Source organism: Trachurus japonicus, chromosome 12, assembly GCF_045865225.1.
Source record: "Trachurus japonicus isolate A0001 chromosome 12, Traja_1.0".
NCBI classification, from domain to species: domain Eukaryota; kingdom Metazoa; phylum Chordata; class Actinopteri; order Carangiformes; family Carangidae; genus Trachurus; species Trachurus japonicus.
This window is the reverse complement of record NC_140918.1, coordinates 22,266,741-22,294,364: the sequence shown is the minus strand read 5'-3', so window position 1 is coordinate 22,294,364 and position 27,624 is coordinate 22,266,741. Positions and strand designations below refer to the sequence as shown.

Below are 27,624 nucleotides of genomic sequence, written 5' to 3'. Positions count from 1 at the left end.
GTGGAATTTTTCGTTCTGCCGATGGAGAAACTCCTCGTTGTCCCTTTAAAGAAATTGTTAAACAAAAATTGGAGAACACCATTAGCTATATTACCAAAGGTTAGATGAGTCCATTGAGACAGCTCTTACTGTATGTCTGTATAGAAAACACCATACAGACAGTCAACACCATCAGTTAGTTAGCATAGCTTAGCACAAGGGCTTGCTGTCTCCCTGTACTTCTACGTCTTCATACTGAACTGAACTAATTGGTTGCTTCTCCAGTCACAGTAAAGAAAGTGACAACATGTATTAACTAAAATTATAAAATGAGTTACTCCTTTTAATTTAACACAGCTTGGACCAAAAGCATATTAAACAACAATGTTGTGCTTCAATTTGTGCCAGGAACTCTAATGAGATCAGAAAACACACAATATTATTCTTTTGATCTGCTTTGTAGTTGTTCACCAATAAGAACAATGTATTGTTTGTAATGGGCTAAACCACCACTGCAATGAACGGCTTTTAGCGCAGGATCTGAGTAGTTTCACTTTCATTTGATCTGTGTTAAGTGGTTTAAAGATTATGTCAAAATGAAAAGTGATGAGGGAGACACTTCCCGCATCTTGTCCAGCATCTTCACAGTGCTTACTTTCTGCTCGACATTTACATGTTTGTTCCAGTCAGGTCGAGTGGATTCAATGACCTTGTGTTTAATTAAAAAGGCAATCTACAAAATCCACAATATCGCAAAATAGACTCTAAATGGCATCCTAAACAAGTCCCTTAGGTAAAATTAGCAACAGTTTGCTTTCAATACCTCGCTAGATTGATTTATTCTGTGTCATTTTGCCTGAGCAGATGTTGTAGAAATCTTTTATCTCTGCACCTGGACACTGCGCCCTCCCCTGCACTTCTCTCAATTAGCTGTCCTCTTTGATTATCTTTTCTCTCATCTTCCTTTTGTTTGGCCTGTCGATAGTTGCAAACTGCCACAGACGAGATATGCAAATGCCCGTGTCACACGGCTCCTTTCAAAAATTCATGTGCCATTTTATTGCTGTCATCAAGCTGTTTTTGAGCCCTTTGTAAACATGCTGAATAACAAAACAAGGCTGGAATGGATTATGATAGCTAATACACAACAAAAAGAGGAAGTAGCCTTTGTTATCAGCCAGTGGTAGGGCCTGGCAGTAATTATGTAGAAATTTCTGCTTCATTGAATGTGAATTGGAATTGAATAACATTGGAAAGTTTTTCATTCTAATAACAAAGCTTCAAATTATGTAGTAATTGTGTCACCCTTTTTTTATCTGCTGACACTCTCTGTGCTCTTTATCTGGAAGAACCTTTGATAATTAAAGTGCGGTATCTGATGGATATCTGATGTGCTTTTTTTATTTGCCTTCCTTCCTCAGTGAGATCAACCGGCTGGACCTCAGTCTCGTTGTGGAGTTATGGAACAAAGGCCTCATCTGGGACACCATAGTGGGGACCGCCTGGATTCCTTTAAAGAGTGTCCGACAATCAGAGGAGGTGGGACTATGCACCCACCTGCAGATTACATAACACAGATGAAAGACACAGGGGGGATTCAGTTCCTGATCAAATGTCTCTACTACTGACATAACTAAGATTGAAATAATTCATTTTCATTTTCATCCTTTCACTTACAGCGTAGCTTCATTGATGATTATCTTATTACAAATACACACAACAAAAGGTTTTGCAGTTGCACCTATGAAAGTACCAGAAATGTATTACTGTGGAAAATAATGATAGTGGCACATGAAAATTGAAAAATAGACACAAAACTATTCAGTAGTCCACCTCGATAAATATTATGAGCATATCTAATTTTATTTATTAATTGAATAAATTCAATTTCAGGAGGGCTCAGGAGAATGGCTTTTCCTGGATGCAGAGGTTTTAATGAAGGCAACCCCAACACCTCATCGAGTCCTGCTGGACACTCGCTTCGAGCTGCCTTTTGGTGAGAGTTTTGAATCCCTTTTTTCTTGCTTCATGTTAAGATTTCCAGACTCAAAGGTGCTTATGTAAGTCATTTTGCAACACTGTGATCTCAAGTACCTGCTCTGACTACAGTGGGTGATGTAGATTGTGCATCAGTGATTTCAGGTTACCTAAGGGCAAATCAAACCTTGATCCGCCGAGTTACACAAAGGTCCACAAACGCTTCCTGCTAAAATGTCAGCAGTCGGTTTCTGAGCTCCACAGGAAAAACTATCCAGCCTGAGGCTCTGAGTAACAAAGTGATGACGTAGTGTAACCTGGTGTTCTGTTGCTTTATGTAAACACTGATTCCTCTTGAGTAGAACATATCAGGACCGAAGAACTTAGTCTACTCATGAATGAGGATGCCTTTTTACTTTTTTCCTGAATCCAGACAAGCCATAACATCCATATCTCTATCTCACTGAAACTGAAACTCTTAGATGTCCGCCATAGACATTAATCTTAGAATCTAATGTCGTCTGTCTGGTTGCAGATGGGATGAGGTGCCTGCTTCTGTCCCTGCATAAATTGGGGGCGCTGACTCATCAATGACAGACCTTCCTTTATTAACTTAAGTTCAGTAAATATAATTTTGCCTTTCCAGGTTGTTCCATTGTGGCCAATAGATAAAGGGACCATTAAGAATGCTTTTTGCTACAGTTTAGGTCCATGAGTGAAAACTGACTTTTTTTTCAGGATTTTTCCCAAGCAAAATGTACATACAGTATATATTTAATCAAAGCTGTATTTCAGCTCATTTTTTTCAAAATGGCACTTATCTGCTTTTGCAAATGAACTCTTCAATTTTTATTTATTTATTTATTTTACTGATCCTTGCTTTACAGATATTTAGCTAGCCTTCACCCATTGACACACCAAGTAGCGTTTTCAGTGTTTTCCATGGTGGTCTTGACAACCTTCTCAACACACCTTGTTCAGCGTTATTGATCAGCTGATGTGTTAGACCTTATAATAGAGACCTCACAAATTACTTGCCTGATTTAATTTATTAAAAAGCTAGAGAGCAAAGTCCCCCTGATAATTAACAGAGTTAATTCATGCAGTGGTTCTTATTTAATTCAATGCTATTCAAGATTGTAGGGTAACATTTTCCTCTCTGGTCCTCCCACTCCCACAGTCCTTGACCACAGTAATCTCATTGCTGCTGCTGCATGTAACAGTTCAAACCTTATGATCAAAAGGCATCAAAGTTAAAGCTGGGTGTCTGTCTGCTGAGTGGGAGACGGCCTGTTTCTGTGTTTTCAGAGGAGACCTTTCAAGGTTGCAGGAGGCCATCATGACTCTCTGTGCCACCACGGCCATTCATTAAAGCTGTGGGCCGGTGTGTCTTTGAAGTCCCTGGCCTTTGTGTGTGTGTGGCCTTTAATGTGCATCTGCAGTGTGGCGTAAATCCCCCTGAAAAATGGGATGGGTGAGAGTACCTGATTTGAGACGGAACAGTAATCTAGTCTCAAGTGATACGTATGGTTAGTGGGGAAAGAGATGAGGACAAAACACTTGTGTTTGACTTTATTCCATATCAGCTGTCGCCTATATACACATGACATTTACATTGATATGAATGTTGTACTGTATGTTCACTTGACCTTTTAACATCACTGCTGGTAATATATTGAGGCTATAATTTTAGTTTTTGCAGGTAGTGTAATTATTGTGTTATTATGCTTTAAAAGCTGCAGTAATTTAAAATGCGTTCGCTATGTTACCGTCAAGACTCATCTGTGACGTCTTTGGACTCTTGGATTCTTGCCCCTGGAATATAAACATTTGTGATCCTCCTCCCTTAACAGTTGGTGGCCGTTGCCAACTTAACTATTTTTATTTCTTCACTCCTAAGAGGCTCATGAGAAATTAAACAGGCATAAATGTATTATGATGACGTCCTGGAATATAATGCTTTGAATCCAAAGCAGCGGGATGTAAAAGTGAAACACAGGTTCATGATTATGTTTTATGCATATTTTGGTACTAGACATCCCAGATGATGAAGCACAGTACTGGACAGGCAAGCTGGAACGCATCAATACCATGAGAATCCATGATGAGGTAAAGTGCAAAGTGCATCTGTGTATTATAATGATAAACACACTGTGTCCTGCAGGATTGAGTGTTTTTTTAATCAAATCAATAAGACATTTCTCAGTTTTTTCCCTTTTTGCTACTTCTTAGCAGTATTGTGAGAGAGTGATGCTATTAAATTACTGTGGTGACAACAATATAAGGACATGGAAAACATATTTGATTTGCTATTTTCTCTCTGTAGTACCCTCGTCAGGATGACGTTCAGAATCGCCCGCTGCCGTTTGCGACGTCCCAGTGCTGTGAGTGTGCCCACTGCCCACCCACACTGCTCTCAGCCACTAGATGGAGCCAAGCACTCACACTTGTAGCTCTCAGGCTTTGATATTATTTCCCTCCTCTCCCGTAACCCTGTTGCGCCTGATCTAGTAAGAGTTGAGTCAGAGTTGAAAAACAAAGACTTCACACTTCAGATTAATTCTAAGAGCCTATGTTATGCATGTTACATCTTTTCTGTCCTCCATATATATACAACAACGGGACACTTTTTGTTCTCACACCCTCCACATCCTCTGACTGTACCTCTCACTTGTAACATCTGCACTTTCACCAGGCAACTATTTCGGATGGGCTGACCCACTGAGTATGTAAAAAACACTTTGATGTAATTCCCCCCTGGACAAACCTCAGTGCCCTCTGCATGTCCTACTGCCCCGTATCCCCCAGTAACATGTAAAATATAAGGTTTCAATGCATTTATTCTCATTATGTCACTCTAACACTTGCTTTCCTTCACCGTTTTCCTTGACCCTTGTTTGTCCTTTCTTTACTCAGTGTCGTTTTTCTCCTTTTTTCCTCTTATCTATTCTCTGTGCTGCTGTCATGATTTTGATAACCTCTGTATACTTATAATGAGATGCATATTAGCAAACAGTCAAGAAATTTAATCAAAACCAGTCATATGTTTTTGTTTGTTTTTTTCAATGTGAATTCTTTTCTACACTCTTTTTTTAAAAGAAATATAATGAATATAGTAATGCCAATAGAAAAGACCTCTCTAGAAGGAATGTAAATTGCAGTTGCATCAATAAACTGAAAGGTGGCAGCATTTGATCAGCAATATTTATATATCACCTTGACATTTTATTGTCCTCCCAGTCTGCTCTAGAGATATCAACAGAATCAGTTTATCCTCCTCCCTCTCACTTTATCGCTCTGAAAAGATAAAACTGCATCTCAGCCGTTCCCTGCAGCGGGTGCCAACCTCTTCAACAATGCTTTCAAATGTCACTCTTGGGGTTGGCAGGGTCACTTTCCAAAAAGTTGTTCATTTGGGTACACTTATTCTTCTTCTTCTTTTCTGTCTCGTCCTCCTTCTTCTTCTTCTTCTTCTTCTTATTCAGTTTTTTTTTGAAAATTCTGTAATGTATGTGCACCAGCATGTAAATGTGCCAAGTGGCAACATTTTTGTCCCAATCCGTTTTGAGAAAACAAAGTGCACAGTTGAACACAACTGCAGATTAATCTAAAGGACAACAGAGACAAAGACACAATATGGTATTCTCCATTAAACTGAGGAGCTTGCATGCAAAAAGACAATAGTCTTTTAAAAGTGCATGACCTTTGCTCTCTCAACCCCTTTATTAGCCTGGCATCTACTGTCCATATTTTTTTTATTTCTCTTTTTTCAGCTCTTAACTGTTTTTTTTTCCATGTAGGAAAGATTTTGAGGATGCAACATCCACTTTAAAATGGGTTAGATGATAAGCAAGGGTTTTAAATGCTTGCCTGCCATATGAAACACGATTACTGCTGTTTCAGGCAAGCTTAATTCACTCAGCTTAATCTGTTGCAGCCCTAGATGACCAAGACAGTGCTGTGGATGACCGGGACAGTGACTACCGCAGTGAGACGAGTAACAGTCTGCCTCCACGTTACCATACAACAGCTCAGCCCAACTCCTCCATGCACCAGTACCCCATGGGGCCTCGGCTACAGCACCACCCAGACTCCTGCACCGACTCTGTCCATAGTTTTGACCTGGACTACAGAGACCAGAGAGCAAACAGGTAGACACAGAAAACACACAACCATAAAAACCACACACACACACACACACACACACACACACACACACACACACACACACACACACACACACACACACACACACACACACACACACCTCAACTCACTCAGTCACTGCAAAGTTTGTGTCATGCATGTTTTTTGGTAGCCATGTTTTGCCCACTTGTCATTTATATTGTTTTATAAGGACAATAATAGCATGGTACTTTAGTGTATACCATTTTACCATTCCTCTTTCTAGATTAAAGGAAGTACCTATTTCTTAAACATTTCCTTACTGATACTGACTTGTAATTTGGCTCTTCATGAAAATGAATGCTTTGCCAGACCAAGAATCCAATATGGCTGGAACTTTGTGTTGTTGTTGTTTTTTTCTTTTTCTTTCATTGGTCTGTGTGCTGGCTTTTTTGCCATAGTTAGTGACCTATTCAAATAGACCGAGAGGGAACTGTACCCCAGAGTGAGGATGGATCAGACCCTGTATCCTCAGCCTGAGTTTATTCAGCTCTTGCAAACTTTTTAGTTCATATTGTGGTTGACCACTGAGTCATCAACACACACTATTTTTAAGATGAACAAAAGTGTGTGGTGATTGTCGTTTATAATTTTATATGTATAATAAATGAACAATATTTTACTCTTAATAGTATGTTATCCATTATGCTAATTTAACAAAAATAGTGTTTTGATATGGTAATAATAATAATAATAATAACAATAATAATAATTACTATTATTATTATTATCACATAGTTGTTTTTAGGGCAGACTTCGTCCATAAGACAAACGGTCTTGGTGTGCAGAATCTACTTTTGTGCACTCATGGATTGCCATGAAATACATGTGTACCAGTGAGACTTCTGCAAATCTGCCTGTGTGGACTGATAGGGAGTTGATCCGGATAATTCTAGATCAGAAAAAAATTACATGGATCACAGCCAGGAAAAAGCTCATTGTTCTTGTTTCTTTTTGTCTTGAGGGTCTGTTGTGTTGGTTAAAGATCCTGGTAGTTTCAAAGGCTCTGAACTTGGTTTAACCATATCACAGAGGAAATCCCTCTGTCACACACGGAGGGAGTCGGCTAGTGACATGGAGTCGCATTTATTTGGTGATTAAAACTTGTTCAGTGTGTGCCATATGGTGGCGAGTTAGCATGCATTACATGAATGCTGTTGCAGGCTGACTGTTGAAGTGCTGATAAGCATGACTGCGTAACTTACTGTGAGGATTCACAAAGGTTTAAATTCAGAGAGGCACGTGCAAACATAAAGGCACACACACTCTCAGACTTGCACACACATGAAATGTTATTACCCATATAACATATCCCATTATCTGTGTTAAGAATATGCCTTCAATACTGTTACAAAACTCAGCTTATGAGCATTATTGTCTTTGCATTTGCATGAAATTGTTTTTGTCTTAATTTCTTTATTTTTCATACTGCTTAACTTGTGTTTCTGTTTGCATTCTTCTTGTTTGCTTTTTCTTTTCTTTCCTTGTATCCTTTCCCACCCTGTTAAATCTAAACCCAATTATTTAACATAAATAAGATCCTTAAACCAGAAAGGAAGGGTTCGAATTATACCTGTAGATTCTGGCATGGGAGTGGACGATTGGGAAAATAAATACAAAGGCCAGGGCAAGCCTCAGTTGAGTGACTTCTTAGATGATGAAGAAGACAACGTTATCCTTCGAATGGGAAGACCCTACCCTGAGCCATCACACACTTCTATCCGTCAACATTCTCAACGTAGTGGTTTTCTGCCTGCCACCTACCCTGAGGGCTATGACACTATTGATCGACGGCGAAAGAAAACGATAAGGAACCCAGGAGGTTTGCTTTGTGCAGAGGCAGACGAAATGAGAGAAGCGGCTTTTCCCTCTGACCTTGCACTTCTCCGTGAGAAGAGGGGCGAGCTGTTTATGCGGCAGGTAGCGGAGATGCAGGAAGAGGAGGAGCGTATGACATCATGCCTTAGTCCATACAAGAATGGGCTTCTCTACAAGACAAGGATGTGGGCTAAAACTGAGCTGGACCACACTTTAGAGAATTACGTGGCATACAAGAAAGAACAAGATGCTAGAATGAGGGGACAGTTTGATTTTGACATAGACGGTGCTGATGATCTACACTTCTCCAGAGGAGGAGAGGAAGATATTGATGACTTTGTAGCAGAAGACTTTCACCCAGACAATGCAAGACATTACAAAGACAGGTATTCTTTTTCGTATGAGGGACATACGGACAATTCTCAGAGCCAGCGAGAGAAAAAGTGTGGAAAAGGTAAAATTGGGGGCTGGACTCCAGAGGCAATGCTATCTCCTGTAGAGGAACCAAGTGATGAATATGTCGACCCAATGGATGAGCTCCAGTGTCTGGTTGAAACAGTCTCTGAATACCTTGCTGAAAAAGAGGAGGAAATAAGCAAGTATGGTTCCCTTCCCAAGTCAAATAAATCTAGGCTTTCATCTCTGGGTAGCAACAGAACTGATTCTTTCGGAGAGGACCAAAATACCCCAACAAAGGATTCAAAAGTAGAAACCCAATCACAGACTTCTTCTGACCCATCCGTCTCGGGGGTAAAAAATGCCATGACCTCATTATTTAGTTCTCTCTCTGACAGGGTGGGAGGAGGACCCAAACAACCTGCCCCCTCTCCACAAGCTCCATCAGCACAATCCTCACAGTCTGGACTAACAAAACTCCTGTCCTTCATTCCTAAATCAAATAACACAGCTCCAGTAGCTGTTGTATCTCCTGTAGAAGCTTCTCCTGAAAAATCATTCAGTTCTTTGCCTCCTCAGGTACCACACAATGCCAAGACACAAGGTCATCATAAAGACACAAAAGGTCCCATGTTTAGTCAGACTCAAACAAGTGTAAAAGAACATGTACCTGATGTACCTGAGTTTGTAACCAAACCTCAAAGTGCTCAAGGAAACTCAGTCTTAGGGAAATTGAACCCTTTAAAGCTTTTTTCAGCAGAAGTAAATGGGAACTCTGCTGAATGCAAACTGGAACCAGAAAACACATATTCCCAAGGCTATGTACAAAGGGATGAGAAATGTTTTCATCAAGTTAAACAGTCAATCACAGCAGAAGGAGGTGGAAAATTTGGAAAATTAAGTTCATCACTAGAGAAAGACGTGGGACAAAATCGAGTTGAAAATACTTATGGAAGACAAATTCCAATGATTTTCAAACAGGAAAATGTGCCTGTTCCAGGGCCAGCAAGGTGTGCAAGCCAAACACCATCAGGAAACACTGGATTCTTTAGCCCCTTTAAGAAATCATTAAGTTCGCTGATCTCACCTACTGTCCCCATTCCACCTCAGGGAGTTCCACCTGTGGCAGTTTACCCAGTGTTTAGAACCACAGATGATCCCCGACTGGAGAAACCAATGGAAGACCCATCATTAGGCAGTAAGCCTAAACAATCATTCCCCTCCTCTGAAAATGTCTCTACTCAGCAACGTCCCAAAGCAGAGGGAGGCATTCTCTCTGGTTTTTTAAAGTTTGCATCCAGTGAGGATGTTAGTGCCTCCACCACACCAAATCCAGTCCAATCATATCATGATTCAACTTCAACAACTTCCTCTACCTCTAGAGCGACTGTGCCCCTTGAAAACACTGAGAAAGGATGGTTTTCCAGCATATTTAACCCTAACTCTGCTCCCTCTGGTTCAAGCCAAAATATTACCAGTACCCCACAATCACAGAGCAGCAAAGTGCCATCTAGTTTACATACACAACATATGTCAAATCAAAACCCAACAGCATCTACTCATGGAGCACATCACCAAGCTCCAAATCAGCCTCAATCACAAAGTTTTTTGACAGGTCTTCTTAAAGGGAGCTCAACAGAGGACATTTCTCATATGGACTCAAATCAACCAAAACAAGGAGGATTGCTATCTGGGCTTCTTAAATTTGGCTCTACAAGTGACCTGTCTGACAGTTCTTCCCAGCAGGCAGCCCATAACAATCAACCACTTAGGAGCAGTAATCCCCCACAGATTCCTCATCACCCTCCCCCACAACAAACTTCTTCAGCTACCACAAAGGGGGGCCTTCTCTCAGGGCTATTGAAGTTTTCATCAACAGAAAATATAGCACAGGATGTACAGCTATCTGAAGCTGAAAAACAGAGAAATATATCTTGCAGTCCGCAGCAGACTGCAACTCGACAAGCACAACCTCAACAACAGGGTCTGTTTTCTGGCTTGCTTAGATTTACATCCTCTGAGAATATCTCAAGCAGTCAAGCTGTTCAGCACCAACAAAGCAGTGTCAAACATGGTCAACAGGGCTTCAACCAACAGAATACTCAAGGCTCAAACCAAGTACCTCATCTTGGGAGTAGAACACAGAGTCAGGGAGTTGTCCAAAAGGACACTAGTAAACCAGTCGTTACTCGACAACAAACAGTTCCACCCCAGAAGCCTCAGTCCCAACAAGGTGGTCTTCTATCTGGTCTCTTTAAATTTGCTTCAGCAGACAACATAAACACACAAGAGCAACCATCAGCTCAGTTGCATGGAATTACCCAAAGTAAATCAAGCCACGGGCAAACAAATGCAAGGAATATCCCGGTTTCTAACAGAAATCAATCGCAAAATAGCTCAACGCAACAAATAACTCAAACAAGCGGTATACTTTCTGGATTTTTTAAATCCTCAGAAAATATGTCACAGCAACATCAGCCTGAAATCATCCATGAGACAGAACAACTAAATAAGGTGCCATGCAGCCAGCCTGCACAGACTCAGCAGGAGACAACAAGTCAATCAGGAGTGCTCTCAGGGTTATTCAACAAGTTAACAAAATCATCTGAAATTACTGACACAACCTGCCCAACATCTACTGCACAATTACTGCATCAGAAAACGAATGATTCTACAATGAAAGTCCCATTGCAAACGCAGTCAACCACCAAAGTAACACAACAATCCAACAATCCCCAAGAACAGACTGAGAAAGATAAGAGGAATCCACAAACAGCCCAGCAAGGCTTTTTATCTGGACTATTCAGCAAACATGTAACTGAGGACCCTCATAAACAAGTTAAAACAGGTCAGATTCTACAACAACAGACAACATCATCAACTAAGCTCACAGAGCAACATTACAGCACATTAAAAAGTACTCCCTCAGACTTTGGAATGAACAACTGTCAAAGAGTTGGTTCTGACTCTCTCAATCCAGAACAGAGCAGACATGCAGTCATGAGTGCACCTGTATCAATTGATGCTGAGAGTTTAGACTTGAGAACATCAGCTACGTTTGCGAGATCTCTTCAGAATCGGGCAACATACTCCTCAATTAGTACAGGTAATTTATCACAGTTATATTTTTCTGACTCACATCAGTTAGTACATCCAATGGCTTACAGCACAGGAAATATGCACGCCCTTTTGCGAAGCCATACGTCTTCAGTCATGAACATGTCACCATATATCAGTGGAAGCACTCCATCATTGTTTGAAGCTTCAAGGCAAAGCCCCTACCAAGAGCAGTTGTCCCCTTATGGTATAAGTCCCTCCTATGATGAAAACCAGTGGATCCGTGAAAGTAGTCTATGGCAACAGTTTCAGAATGAGTCACTGAATTATCAGTTTCAGGGAGAAGATCAAGGGTATAGCCAGACCTGTGAAGGTGCATCATTACAGGCACCCGCTCTTCACAGCAGCTCTTCAAATATCAATCAACCATTTAATTCTCCTACAACATGGCAAGGTTGTGTTAATAATGAAGGGCAAATTGGACCATATGAGTTTGACGGACAAAGGAATCGTGATCCATATCCCAAGAGATTATGGAACAGTTATGAAGACTTGGGAAATGCAGACTATTCACCTAATCAGGATGGCGCATTGAACTTAACTACTAAACAGAGCACTGCAAAGTTTGGGAAATTCCATTCATTCAGTGATGGTAGCACTTACAGCCTGAATGGAGTTTCATATCATGAAGGCTATTATGAAGAGACTGCCCCAAGTTTGTCTTATTCAGCTAACTGGCAATATGGGATGGATAATGAAATCCAACAAAATTGTCATACCAATGGCATGATCCATGGGAGTCAGTTAAATATGAATCAACCCATAGATTCAAACTGTCATCAAAATGCCACTAATGAGACAGAAGATCCCCTTTACCTTGAAGACACTGAATGGTATCAACAATGGCTTGCACTTTTGGAGCAAGGAATGTGGTGGCCAGCAGATGATGGTGATTGTGGCTACTTTGTTTACACAGATCATGAGTACATTTATGCCTTGCTTACAGATGCAGCAGGTGAATATGTGTATGCATGTGCTCCTGAAGGTGAGTCTTTGGGAAATGCACAAAAACTAGATAGTCTTCCCAGTGCTTGGCTACGCAATGAAATGGTTTTAGTCTGTGGCTTTAAGATTCCACTGTACAATGAGGATGAACTTCTTTGGCTACCTGGCCAAGATCAAAGTGATTCTCAACTTCTTAATGCCCCCCTTGATTTGTCTTCTGCATACAGAAAAGGAAATCAAATCATGAATCTAAATCTTGAGCAGTTTTCTCAGATGTTTGAAAATTCATTTCTTTCACAAGGACAACGAGGACTAGACTTAACATCTTATATACTAAACAAAGTCAGGATAGATCCAAGACAGTCCAGTAATATCTATCAAGACCAAGGTGTTATTGACCTTTCTTGTCATAACAGAGGTCATATTGGCCCTCACTGGAACAACCAAGAAATGAAAACATTTCTTGCTCAGAAGGTTGCTGTTTCTCTGAATTCTACTCCTAATGTAAATTCCAATCAGCAGCTAATTTACAACTGTTACCAACCTACCCAGCGACGTCGCTCATCCACTGGGGTTACAGTGAAGCATGCAGATGATGTATCAGAGGAAGAATGGAGAAAGAGAGTGTCCCCAGGAGAAGAACAGCCTAATCGTCAACCCAGAAAGATTACTTCCCTCATATCCTCTTTTGTGGGCAAAACACCACAAGTGGAAGTGGACAAAACTAGCAAATCCTCCAGTGATCAAGCTCCTGACAAACATTCTAAGAACCTCATTTCATCAGGTTTCCAAAGTCTGAAGTCAAAGATCATCAAAGAAGAATCTGCTGCTATAGTGACTCAGCCAGAGAGTATTAAACAACACACAGAGAAGCCAGCTATGACAAGGGGAAGAATTTTGCCCACAATTCCAACAACTACACAAGTGACTCAGCCATCAGTACAATCAAATGCAGCATCACAGAAACCTAGACTTTCACGTCAGTCTACCATGGTACAACAAGCAGCCCCCCCAATGCAGCCCAATGTCACAGTGCCTTTAGAAACAAAAGAATCTGTTATTAAGCCTGCACCACCTAGACAGCTTACAACTGATAAACCAGTGGGCATTCCAGTGGAGAAACCATCAGAGCAACCACAGGCAGGCTTCATGAACTTTTTGAAATCTGCAGTTGGTATAGACGAAGTCAAGCCAGATTCACAGACATCTTCTCAGACTATCCCTAGTCAGCAGAGCAAAACTGGCAGCACTACATCCTTACCAGACAGTGCTGCCACAAGTAAAGAGACTACAAGTGTGTCAAATATATTTGGATCAATTGGGAGCCTGTTTAGCACTGAGCCCTCTCCACCACAGAAACAACAAATGAAACCTAGTGTTACAGAGGGTTCACTGACATCAGGATCTAAACCTAAGGGTATACCAAGACAGCAAACTATGGACCAAATTGGTACCTCTCGGCCACAGACTCAGCCCCCAAGCAAAAGTATATCCCAAGTACTTCCTCCCAATTCTTATGCAGCCCCTTCAGCAAGTCGATCAGAAACTATGCCCCCTACAGGGGAGACAAAACATGACACAGGAGTTAAACCATCTGGTGGACTCTTTGGATTTTCTATTGGGGAAATGCTGTCAGGAGCAACAGCAGGTGCCCAACCTGGACCTCCAACTGAAAAACCTGCGTCAGCCACAGCTCCACAAGAGGAATCTCTTGGTAAAAGTATACTGTCTATATTTAGTGGACCAAGTCCTCCACAGGCTGCACCTAAAACTGGGCTTCAACAACATCCTCCAAGTGCAACTCCACAGCCTCCCCAACAGGAATCACTTGGTAAAAGTTTATTAACAATGTTTGGAGGATCAGGTCCTCCACAGCCTCCTCCTCAAACCAAACCAACAGCTGAGACTCATCAGCAGGGAACTGTTCCTCCAAAAGACCCTCCATCTACAGGATTCCTTTCCATGTTTGGTGGTCCTAGCACCCAACAGACTCAAGGCCAAACAGGAAATATTCTAGGGGGCATCCTGCCAGGGTCATCAAGTACAACTGAAAGACCAATGAAGGGACTGTTTTCAATATTTAGTGAACCCAGTCCTCCACAACCTCAGCCACCAACAAAGACCTCTCAACAAAGAGTACCTCAATCACAAACTCAGCAAGGTGAACTTCAGACACAATCTAAACCACAAACTCAACCTCAGACAGAAGGGTTGTCGGCAACCTCTGTTCTGGGAGGGATATTGGGTGGCTTATCAACCTCTACTGAAAGTCCAAGAAAAGGTTTATTGTCCATGTTTGGTAGCCCCAGTACTCCTCAAACACCTGGGACTACCGGAAGTGCCCCACAACAAACTCCTGAGTCACCATCTACTACTGGTACTAAAGAGCCATCAACTCTTAATCTGCAACAGATTTCCTCCAAAATTCCATCTGTTTCAAGTAGCAGTGTACCAGTGTCAGCAACTGTTAGTCAAGTATCATGTGAACTCACAAGGAGCAGTGCTAGTCCTAACTCCAGTGAAGTACATGCTAGTCCATCTGCAGACATTACTACAGATACCACTAAATCTAATGAAGTGGATACTACAACTAAGGAGACTGATATTGCTTCGGGGCAACCAGATTCTGATGGTGTTATTGCGCAAAAGGAAACAAGCAAAGACAGTGCAACCAAGGATCCAGCCCCCCCCAACGAACTACCAGGTTCTGGTCTGTTGTCGATGATAAGTGGGTCTGGCTCACATACTCCCTCCACACAAACTGGATTCCTTTCAGATGGTCCAGGAAAGGGTTTACTTTCATTGTTTTCTGGGCCCAGCAGTGAGCCTAGTGCTAGTCAGACTGGCAGTCCACATACTGCACCAGGACCAGCAGGCCCCAAGGATCCACCAACCAAAGGTTTGTTCTCAGTCTTTGGAGGTTCTGCTCCTCAGCCCTCTGCACAATCTGGAGGTTCTTTACTGGGGGCAATGTTTGGAGGTTCCTCACCTCAAACCCCAGCTTCTCAAACAGGAGGATCTTTACTCGGTGGTTTGTTCGGAGGATCTTCACCTCAGACTGCTCCACAAGTTGCCCCCCCTAAGACTGGAGGCTCTGCTCCTCAGACTGGAGGCCCTCAGGCAGGGGCATCCTTACTTGGAGGCTTATTTGGTGGATCGGCTCCACAGTCTGTTGGACCTCAAACTGGAGGATCTATTTTAGGTGGGCTTTTTGGAGGATCAGCAGCTTCATCTACAGCATCTCAGGCTACTGGGGCCTTAAGTGGAATATTTGGTGGGGCTGCCACCCAAACTTCAACACCCCAAAATAGTAGTTCTATATTGGGAGGTATTTTGGGGGGTGCATCTTCTCAAGCTGCACAGACAGGTATATCTTCTGCTTCTGCACCTAATGAGATACCTGGTAAAAGTTTGCTTTCAGTGTTTGGAGGATCTGCTCCTCCTGCAACACCCTCTGCAACAGCTAAACCAACATCTAATGAAGATCAGAAAATTAAAACTCTCACTGACACTACTTCAGATGAGACTGTTCCGCCAAAATCGTCTGATGATAATAAAACTGCTCCAGCGGATGCGGAAACTGTTATCAAAAGTAGAGAGCAGGAGGAAGCACTACAGCAAGCTGATAATAAAGCCCAGAGTCTTGAGGTAAGCTTGAATCAAACGGATGGTAGTGTTTCCGAAGAAGCTAAATGCCAAGATCCTGACAAGCCAATTGCTTTAGCTAAAGATACTCAACTTCCAGAATCTGCAGTCTGTACACCAACACAACAACCTGCTAAACCAGAACTTGTTAAGGGTCAGTCAAGTCAAGATAAAATTCCACCTAAAGTAGAAGAGGAAACACCATCAACTCAGTCAGGGAATTCTGTTGTCCAGGGACAACAGAAGCCTCCAGAACTAGAGAAACCAGTTGGTGAATCACCAGCAGATGCAGTTACAGGTTTTGTGTCCTCCCTTTTCAAACCAACAGTGGCTTCCACTGAAGGGCCTCAGCAACAGCAGAAGAATTCACTTTTTGGACTGGGAGGAACAGCACAAGCTTCTCCTGGTCAGACCGGAGCATCACTATTAGGGGGCATTTTTGGAGGGTCCAACACCCAAACAGCAGCTCCTCAGACAGGTGGATCACTACTAGGAGGTTTATTCAAAGGGCCTACCCCTCAATCAGGTCCTCAACCCACTACTCCCAACACAGGAGGGTCAATATTAGGTGGGATGTTTGGAGGAGGATCCACTGCCAAGTCCGCAGGCCCCCAGGCAGCAGGATCATTACTTGGTGGGATGTTTGGAGGATCTGCAACAACAGCACAGGCAGGTGGTTCTTTACTTGGAGGAATGTTTGGAGGAGGAGTCACTGCTCAGGCCGCAGGATCACAGACTGGAGCATCAATTCTTGGTGGCATTGGTGGGTCTTTATTTGGGGCTGTGGGACAACAAACACAGCAAACTCCAGCTGAGCCCAAGCCAAAAACTGGCACAACTCAACAATCACAGGCTAAGAATGAATGTGTGTCATCAAAAGTGCCTCCTTCTTCGGGTGATGCTGATAGAAGTAAAGTGACAGACTCAACCTTACCAGTTAGTGATCAAGTAAAATCTGACAGTGTAACAAGTGGCGTTGCAGCATCTGAAGCACCTTGTCAAGAAACATCTGCTGTTTCAAGCACTACACCTGCCCTGACTCACGAAGGAGATAACACAGGGAAAGGAATGTCAACTCTGGAGGGAGATGTTATTCATGAGAAGCCTATGGTCATTACAGGAGAAGCTGAGAGTAAAGAAAATGACAAATCAGCCCCACCTCATATCCAGCCAGAAAATACAGCACCCCAACTTAATCAGCCCCCCAATAATTCAGAGCCACCCCAGGCCAAGTCTCTGTTTGGGTTTATATCAGCACAGAGTGATGCGGGGAAATCTCTTGGATCCCTGTTTTCACCAACAATGCCATCGGGTACTCCACCCATGCCCCAGACAGAAGCAGGAAGTGGTCTATTTTCAGGATTAAAAACCCTTTCTGGAGGCCTGTTTCAAGAGGAAAAGCCAGTTGCTGGAAAACAAGAACCACCAGTCACCTCCTTATTTGGGACAAAGATAAGTTTTCCATGGCAGGCAGAGCCACAGAAGTCACAAGCTGCCCCAGTTGTAACATCTCAGCCCCAAACTAGCACCATGACAAGTGATCAAACACTAATTGTTCAAAAGGTTGCAACATCTGATGGCCAAAAATCTGAATTGGTAGGTTCCACAGATGATATAGCAACACCCAATATTTGTATCTCCACTCCTGAAGTAGATCCTTCAGCATCCCTGACCCCAAAGGACTTGGAAAGGCTTGTAGAAACAAACCCTTCTGCAGGTCCTACCTCTGGAGTGCAGCTGGACACCCAGTCCAAGAAGGATCTATTGAATGCAAAAAGGCTAGTAAAGCATAATAAATGGCATTATCCCTCACCATTTATGATGCATTAACGTTTTGGAAAAATGTATTCCCTGTCCAGCTCTGCAGTCCATCCTCAACTTAATCTTTTAGTTTGAGTTTATGTGTATGTTTGTGTGTGTTTTTTGTCTATTCTTGTGTGTAGCATCATCATCATTTATTGTGTCATTTCAAACCAGAATTCCAAAAGAAAATGAGCATTTTATAGATTTATGACTGGGAAATTCAAGATAATCATCAATCAGTTAATTTCGGAGGGATACTCTCCTGTTCTACTCCACTGACAGGGACTGATTATGGTTTTCAGTCTTCATAACTGCATTTCCTCAGATTCACATCACTTAAGATCACTATCCTCATCTGTGGCAGCACCTATACAAATGCCATGTCCTATTTAGTTTGTGAAGGGTCATATTTAGTATATAACACATATAGCAATGACTGTCAGAAACATTAGAAAGAATGCAAGTTCTATTTGATCATGGAATTCTGATTTGTCTATTAATTTTTAACATGAAAAATATTTTCTGTTTAAGGAAAATATTTTTTTCTTTACCATTTATCCAAATATCTGCACTTTTCCACAAAAATATTGAATCAGTTATAACATGGCAATTTTATAAAAGGTAAAATTTTAAACTTAAGTCAACTCTGCATATTTTATTGCCCACATCTATTTGTACCTCAACCTTGTATTTATAGGTTTAATGTCTATTTACATCACTTAAAATCTGAAGATATAATTGTGTGCAAGAACTACTCCCCCTTCCTCTTATTCTTACAACATTGATTATAGTCTAATCTTTTGTATTTTCACTATTTTCTTAAATGCAACAGCCTCCCTCAAAGGTTAGCTATCTTGTAGCTAGGACATGATGTAGTGTGTTTGTACATTATACCAATCGATTGTAGAGAGGATACTAATTAAATAAGTTGTTTGCTAAATAGTCAAACAGCATTTGAAATTAACTTTTAATAGATCAGTGTGGGGTTTACTACATTCCCAACTTTATTAATTATGCTAATATTTTCACTAATCTACAATGGGTTAGGGTTAGCTTTGAATCAATTTCTAATTTTACTTGAATGTAGCAAACCCTACTTATCTTGCCTTGGGTAGATACAAATGTTAAAATATAGATATAGTCCCCCAATAATGATAATGATAATGATAGTTCTAAACAAACGTGTCTTGATATTAGCCTAAATATTTTCTTCATTCCTCTCTCATCATTGTAGTCCAGTGGAAAGTAGTCGTTTTGGGTCATCAGGAAACCTGAGCCAGACCAGCTCCCAGCTTAGTGAGACTGGCCATGAGAGCACTGGAGGCTCAGAACTTGAGGAGTCATTCCATTCATATCACAGTACTGGCTTTCACCCCTCCACCAACGCGCAGCCACGCACAAATGGACATCATCCCACCAATGGACACGCTACTCTTGGTGAGCAAGAGATACACAGACTGTCCCCTGAAATAGGACAAGGCCTGAAAAATGACACCTCAGCCGACACAAGGTCCTCCAAACTCCAAAGGTACTGTTTCTGTTCAGATTTCAACATTTTGTGCATTTTCTATAATGTCTCTATAATGAAGATGTTATAGGAACTTCGAGGTTTTCTTCTCCTCTTTCTGCCACTGTACTGTATACTTCATGTTACCCAGATTCCATGATGATGGGCAGCCATTACCCTTCACTCCATCCAGAGTTCGTTGGTTGAAGGCCATCAATAAAGTCAGAGTTCAGCTCCGGGAGGTAGGCACTGTCTCACTTATTTCCTACACCTTTACTGAACTCTGATACATTTTTATTTTTACTTTTTCAGCCCTCCTCTTTCTTACCCAACCACACAGACATGCATACACAGGCATACTCTATATAAGTACTGTACAATCACTTTCACCTTTCTAACAATGGTTGAGTTGTGCCTCTCTGGTTGTTTAAGAAGTTGCACTGTATTTGAATTGTATTATAGCTGCTCTGTCATTTGTCCCTCTGCACCCTCAAGATTACACACTTGAATTACTTGGAACCGAGTATTGAGCACTCATACCTCTAATACACATTGGGCATCAACACTAATAAATTGTTTTCAAGTAAAGGGTGAATGTCTTTGATTTGTACATTCCCAGCAAAGATGGTATTTCAATAGCAGCTAAGTGGCTAACCTTGCTTGTCTGGGTGACAATTGTGAAACAAACATATGCAGCTTAGACACAGATGTGAGATTATGCGGCCCAATTTTTAAACAGTGTCACATTTACAATCCATTTTAGATACTCAGTCTCTGCCTCCGCTCCATCTCTCTGCCTCAGTCTTCATTGGTTAATTTAATCTCTTCTCCCAGCACTGTAATTGTGAGGCTAAAGTGTACTGTCCCTGTGTTGACTTAGTGTCTATCACCCATTGCCTGAGGGGCCTATAATTTGCATTAATGGATGGTTCACTCAAGGCAATTCCTCTCATGTTCTTCAGCAAATGATGTCTGCAGTGTTTGACCAATTTGTCACTTTGTGTCATATTTACTTAAAGGTCATCACTGCATTTTTTATTAAGTAATGATATAACCCCCCTCATCTCTTGGATATGAAAAACACAATTGGCAAATGACTTGTGCCAATATTTGAACATTTGATCTGGTGAGAGGGAGGTGAGGAAATGGCGATTTCAAAGCTGTCCATCAGATCAATCCTGTAAACATTTTACAAATCTGTATACTGTATCATTGTGTTCTAGGCGATGATCTAACATTTGGAGCCACTATTTTTTCAGAAGAAATGTACATCCAATGTCAGAAATCATATGGCATTGTTTTGATCTGTATCATATTGTGTGTATTATATTAACAGTATTTGATACAATAGTGTCTTATTGAACCACTCTCCATTCCCGGAGAAAGTGTTTTGCTCAAATTAACATATGTTGAATGTAATCCTGCAACAATTCCACTTGTAAATCTTTAGAGGGTGGTTGTAATGAAAACAGAATCTCCCAGCTAACTCAGGTTCATCCGCCCTCATTAATCTTTTCATGGCGTGGCAGTAAAGGAGTAGCTCTGGTGGCCGACGCATGGCTTCCATTATAATGATTGGTTTTCATGTACTGGTTGAGATGAACATACATGGCAAATGATGGCTGATTGAAGACATGAGTATAAATGGAAAGCAAGGTGAAAGCTGTCTAAGTGCCATTTATTATGAGACTTGGGGAAACACTTAAGGAAATAAGGCAAAATGCAGAAAATAATGCAATGAATAAGAATTGGTTGTTAATCTGTCAAGCCATGTCACAGTAACAAGCACAATAAGAATAGTAGACCTGACACTGTGAGGCATATTCACATGCTTGTTCATGTTCAAAAACACTAAGACAGAAAATGAGATGTGTGGTATGTTTACAGTTTCCTTGAGAAATTTTTGGCAGCAGCACACACGGCAAATACAGAGCAGGAATTGGAGCTGGCTGCCAGACCGATTTCCAGTGTCAGTTTCAATACCCATATATCATATGACTGAGCTTCAAGCTTTGAAAAGAAATTCAGCTCTCTTCTCTTTTTACATTTTATTAAATGCGAGCAAATCTATGATGTGAGGGTTTCACTTTTACAAGCAAGAAGTTGTATTAATTGAAAGAGAAATGTCAGGAATCACATCAGCAGCAGCAGCATCAGCAGCAGGGAGCAGTTGTGGGAATAGAGAAAAAAGAGTGAATGAGACTGAGAGCTGGCAGTCTCACAGCCTCAGATTAGCCTTGCGCTGGGATACGTTGCCAGAGGACAGAAGGAGAGAGAGAAGAGAAAGCATGCAAGAGGGTGGGAGGGAAGTGCAGATGGCTACTTAACTGAGGGTGAACTGCTGTTTGATTGTGGTCCGCCACTGTCGCGCTCGCCGTTTCACTGGTACAAATGAAGGATTCAGCAATTCTTTGCCACTGTCAGTTAGAGAAGACTGAGGTGTAGCAAGACACCAGTGAGACAACTGGGGACACATTTTTTAAAGGTGAAGTTATCCTCATGGATCATCTCTGTGGATTGGATTGTTGTTGAAAGATGATATCTACAGGTTGTTGTTGATTATATATATATTTTTTTACCTGTAAGGTAAGCTTTACATTTTGATTTATATTTCTGCTATTTCATGCATTTAGTCTTGAGTTTAGATTTTGAGATTGATTAAGTAACACATGGGGATACATAATATACTATGTGAAACTTACCTTTAGTCTATGCATGTAGAAAAGATAATAGATATAGTATATACAAAAATTACTGAACTCCCACTTATTTCAGTACTCAGATGATTGGAATTCATTGATGAAATGTCACCTTAAAAAACTTAAGAAGCAAAATGTCTTTTTTAATCCAGACCACAGACTATTTGGTAAGGAGAGAAAAGAGATTGCTGCAGGCTATTACCATGACTGGCCTGGAAAATGGGCTTGACCCCAACTAGCCCTGCAACCTTTCTTTATCCTGGAGAGGTAACTAATAAATCACTGACTGTTAAGAGCTCACATACAGTGACTGTCCATTAAAAAAGGCCAGTGGTCTTCAGCAGTGTGTATGAATGGGCTTTTTAACAGTATACACCAACTGTATTTAGGCCACATATTCCTGTTTATATTTATTTTTTAATTAAATGTTGAATAACTCATCAGAAATAACAGAACATGAAAAAAATATTTTAATGGTAAGCATAATGTTCCAAGTTCATTTCAGATAGGCTGAGTCAATTCAGCTGATAGCTCAACATCTTATTTTCAAATTCAGAGAAGGAAACATTTGGCTCTCATAGGCCCAATTGCACTTTTCATCCTTCCAAACTCTTATCAGGCTGACACACACCTTCAGTGCTCAAATGCTTATTGGAGACCTCCAGTGCAGGGGTGGGTTAATGTAATTAGCAGCTATTCAGTCTCTGGAATAACTCACTTAATGGAATAGGGAATCCTCTTCCAAAAACTAAAATTAAAGCCCATTGTAGTTACATAATCTATGTTATAAAAGTAAATTGACAAAATAAAATATTTGTCATCATTCCAAACAGTCAAGATAAATACACCTGAAATGGTTCCTTCTTGTGAACTTGAGTAATTAAAACTTATTTGTCAGTTTGAAAAACTATTTCTAGGACTCCTCGTCATATTTGGTTATAGAGATATAGCAACAAGATAAACACGTTGCTTAAGATTTGTGATGATCTTAAAGTTAGCATTGAATAGTCTCGGTTTAAGAGTAAAAACATTTCAGATTAATTTCATATTGTGAATTTTTCATGAATTCACATTGTCTAGTACTAACACATTGAAAGGCCCTAAAATAACATTAATCAAACCCGTCTATGTCTGATCTTTAGTGGCAGTCAGGAATTGTCCTTGGGACTGTAATAATTAAAGGATTTCTCAAATTTCTAATGTCATTACCTAAATGGTGATTCGCAGAGGACAAAGATAACTGTCTAGTACTTACTATGATTAAATGGAGGGAGCAGAAGAGACAAAGCTAAACAACAAGACTGTTAATTTCACATATGCCGGACTAAATGCTTTCCTGAATTATGTCATGTTATCAGATAGATTTATGTTGTGCTACTCAATAATCCCTGTCATGTTTACACCATAGCTAGCGGGTCAGAGCTATGAAGCTGTGCAGCTGGTGTGGGTCTGCAAGAATGACATGGCCTTAAAGGAGAGAATTGACCTGTCATCTAATTACCATGCTGTCTTTCCAGGGCATCCTAATTACAGAGATCGAAGCAGCTGCATGGTCTTCATTCTGCAAGTTGCCACTCTGACTCAGAGGAGGTTAGCCAAAGCAATACTGCCAATCACAAGTTTGTACTGTACAGAAAATTGTTGTCTCTTACAGAGGCCTTGAATATGAAAGTGCAAACTGTAGATGCTACCTTGCTAAGATGAATCTAACCTACTCTTTGCAAGTAAATTAGCATTTTGACCCATTTTAAAGCAAATACACATAGTTTCTTGACTCAAACCAACCTGTAAACATGTCAAAAGTTAGAATTCCTTCTTGTATTTCTCTCCCTACTGACTAATCTGGTGGTCATAGAAGTGTTTCTTCAAGAATATCAGTCAAAATATTGATTTTCTGAGTCCTACCACATCCATGAATTTAATTAAAAATAGAAATTTGGAATTTGTTAATAAGCACAATTCTTTTGTTGAGTGGTCACTGAATGTGCCACAAGAAAAATAATTAGATGATACATCTTAAGTTATGGTCATTTAATGCTTAGGTCTGGTTGTTATTTTACAAGAAGTACAGAATACCACCTTAGGTGGCTACAAATCCGATTTATATAGTAAATTGAGCTGATAATGGATAGAAGTTAGTGGTTGGAGTTTTCACTGCTGTGTTGACAAAATAACTTACTATACAGTTTTGTCTTGTCAGTCATGGTTCCGGGACCTTGGACATTTGATGTTTTTCCTGGCTTACGCTTACACCATAATAAGGAGTTACTGAGTCAGTAGTGCCACTTCCTAGGGATGTTCCCCAGAGGACACCTCAGTGGACAGGATGAGGTCTACAAATCAGAGCAACTTCCGCTCTCACCCAAGAGACAAGACCAACAAAAGAAAAGATCACAGAGCCCCAAAGTGGGGAAAAGCCTGCGCAGAACGCTGCAGAAGTGCCTACAGGGCCCAGAGGTTAACTCTGTTCATGACCTTTCATCGGCAACTAGCAACAAAGCTGACCTCACCTCATCTGGGGAGAACAATGGTTCTAACTGTGAGATTGAGTTGGGGAATACGATACCAAGCCTTATTGAAAGGTCCAAGAGTGAAGAACAGAAGAAGGAGATGGAGGATGAGGAGGGTGAGCAAGGCTCAAGTAACATAGTGGAACATATTCTAAAAGAACTTAAAGGCATCAACAAAATCCAGGAGGAAATTTCTGACCTGAGGCTGTATCTAACATCTGTGCGAGGCTCAGTGGATGAGGTATCTTGCTGTGTCGATGCAGTACTCGGTGAAATAGGTGAGCTGTACTCTGGGGCATCAGCTGCACCTCACCCCAGCCCTGTTCCTCAAACACCACGTGTCAGGCGAGGAAGCCTTGGTAGACAGAATGCCATCACATCTCTTCATTGTAGAGACATTAGTCCAGTGTTGGATCACAAAGATTGCCTAAAATATCTAGGTCGTATACCATCTCAAAGACTACCTGATCAATGGAACATGGATAGAGTCTCTCTCAGTCAGTCAGACCAGCAAACAGACGAAGAGAACCAAGAGCTTCATCGTGGTGCTGACTACCAAAGTATCAGCTCTTTGTCATCATGTTACAGTTCCAACTGTCTAGAAGCAGGATTTCTGTCTGGTGACACAGAGTATGACAGGTGGCCTTCTGCTGATATGCACCACAGTGCTAGTGGAGAAGGATGTTGGAGTGAGGAGGACATCTGCTCATGTGCAAACAGTCGAGAAGAGCTAGACAATTGTCTAGGTGTTTGGGACAGGTGTACCACTGAAGAGACGCAGAGCAGCACACCAGGTCAATCGTCACACAACAGCTCGGAGCATCTTTCATTGCTATTTGGACAACATTACAACTCTCCCTCCAGTTCTTCTAGTATGGTAGACTGGAGGCCTCCCAGACTACAATCTGAGGAAGAAAACCTGGACTGCAACTGTGCTGCTAACTGTCCATACTCGCGTAGCTCAGGGTACCACACCATGGATGCCTGTGCAAATGAACTGGATAGTGGGCCCTCTAGGAGCTTGAGTTGCTCCACTGTACTGTTGACAGACTGTGATGATGGTTACCAGGTGCCACATTCACCATGTGATGATTGCCCATCATCTGTCGACACTCTTGATCTGGGGTCTGCCGAGAGTCTGGACAGGGAGTGGACAGATCCGACGATCTCCAGGGATGAAGCAGGAGAATCTTTGTCACGGCAGTCCTCTGAGATAGATCCTGAGGGTGCACCCAAGACCCCCAATGTAGGTTTGGATGTAACAACTTTCAGTAAGGCTGTACTTACTTTCAGATCAGCTTTGAAAGGGGCTTTAAAAAAGTTGGAAGGGCCCAACCCAGAAGATGAGAAATATGACGCATGTGAGTCTGAGGTACCTCCATCCCCTGTTAAGCAAACTAGTGTACCCAAGGAGGAGCAGAGTAGTATGGAGGGAGGCACAAGTCTGACAGAGAATCACTCTCATTTTGACAGTCTTAAAGAGGACAGTGAGGTTTCAGTCTATGTGGATTGTGGTGAGACGTCTGAAACCCCATCATATGATGTTCAAGCATCCTCCAATGAGGCAGACCACTCTCCTTGCACCCCTACTGAGTATTACTCCGTAGAGATTTCACAGGGCAAAGAAGAGTGTGCAACGGACGGGGAACTATCAAACCTCGACCTAACACCAGAGCATTGTCCAGCAACACACTGCGAGAGTCCACTGGGCCCATTACTTACTACAGACGAAGTGCGGTTAAGTCCTATCAGGGAAAACCACGTTCTTGATGAGATAAATCAGGAAAAGTCTACGGATGCCAGTCACAAAGAGCGTATCGCCAATTTCCAGCGCATTCTGAGGGAAAAGAGGCAAACCCGCCATAGACTGTCCAAATCTGCTCAGGGGTCCCAAGGATCCCACTGCTCTCAGGGGTCTCAGGGGTCTCAGGGATCCCAGTCTCAAGATGAGTTTGTCATAGGTATTTTTGGGGATATTTTCTCTAATTTCATTACATTTTGTAACTCTGGAAGTCATGTTAATGATCCAATTAAGTCTATACAACAATAACTATACATATTGGACAGTTGTTTTCTCAAATTAGTTTGATTACAGCATATCCACACAATTTCTGATATATCTGTGATTTGTTTTTTCTTTGCAGAGTTTGGGAGAGAAGATAATCAGGTTACTCAATTAACACTGGCATTGGCTTTTTTCCTCTTTATTTTATGTCCTTTTTGGCCTTTTTTTGCATGCCTTTGTCAATGCAGATCAATGAATTGATCGATCATCATAATCATTGCTTAAAATTTAGAAAATACTTGTGTACACCAAAGTACAATGCACAAGTTGAAATTTGTTGGCTAGATATGTAATATTTATTAAAATCTCCATCCTGTTATTCTGCAAAAGTCATATGTCCCATCTCTTCAGTTATTCTGTATACTAAATTATTAATCATTGGTTCAATTCATGTTGTAGCTTCAGAGCATGATTCCCCAGTTCTGTTCCTAGTGTGAGTTCTTCCCTTTTGTTTTCCCTGGAATTGTTTTAAATACTACAAGGAACTTGTACTGGGAGAAAGATCCTTAGAGGGATGTCTGCTCTCAACTTCTGTCATCAGACACAGAGGAACGGAGACTGATGAAAGACCCTTTTTGAGGCATAAGTAAAAGGCCTTGTGGGCATGTGTAGTTTACTAGGCACACGCTCAATGTATTTCTGAAATATTTGCAAACATTTGCTTTTATCTAAGTTATCTAGGGGTTGTCTGAGAACAGTCTGCATCCAAAAAAGCTGTTGTTATTTTCATCCTGACCTGTAAAATACAACTTAGTCTTTGAACATATTGCTGGCCCATCATCACATTTTACACATCATGTTATACAGAGCTTAGCAATATTAATTTGAAGGATCACTACTTGCTTTTGATTCCACTTTGCATGTTCTGTAACAACAGAGAGGTGAAACTCAACCAAATGTAACTTTCCATTATCTTGTTTTTCCCATAATACTCTGATGTCTGTTTCCTTTGTAAACTGTTTACTTACAGTATATTTT

At 41.2% G+C, this 27,624-nt stretch overlaps 2 protein-coding genes across 11 annotated transcripts in view; both read left to right on the top strand.

Moving 5' to 3' along the window:
* The window catches only part of LOC146977541 (protein unc-13 homolog B-like), a 71,002-nt gene that overhangs the window by 22,298 nt on the left and 21,080 nt on the right, over nt 1–27,624 (top strand). For 4 of the 10 annotated variants that reach the window (XM_085793851.1, XM_085793850.1, XM_085793847.1 and 1 more), the window contains exons 4-12: nt 1,401–1,518; nt 1,873–1,975; nt 3,992–4,065; nt 4,283–4,340; nt 4,652–4,681; nt 5,894–6,107; nt 7,680–17,840; nt 19,100–19,393; nt 19,524–19,614. In XM_085793851.1, the coding sequence (XP_085649977.1) occupies nt 1,401–1,518; nt 1,873–1,975; nt 3,992–4,065; nt 4,283–4,340; nt 4,652–4,681; nt 5,894–6,107; nt 7,680–17,840; nt 19,100–19,393; nt 19,524–19,614 (11,143 nt within the window). The remainder of the gene's footprint in view (nt 1–1,400; nt 1,519–1,872; nt 1,976–3,991; nt 4,066–4,282; nt 4,341–4,651; nt 4,682–5,893; nt 6,108–7,679; nt 17,841–19,099; nt 19,394–19,523; nt 19,615–27,624) is intronic. The other 6 variants (XM_085793856.1, XM_085793854.1, XM_085793853.1 and 3 more) reach the window with 3 other exon arrangements.
* LOC146977542 (uncharacterized) lies at nt 24,351–26,631 on the top strand. Its single transcript, XM_085794263.1, has one exon. It carries the CDS (start codon nt 24,367–24,369, stop codon nt 26,629–26,631), a length of 2,265 nt encoding a protein of 754 aa, XP_085650389.1. The 5' UTR covers nt 24,351–24,366.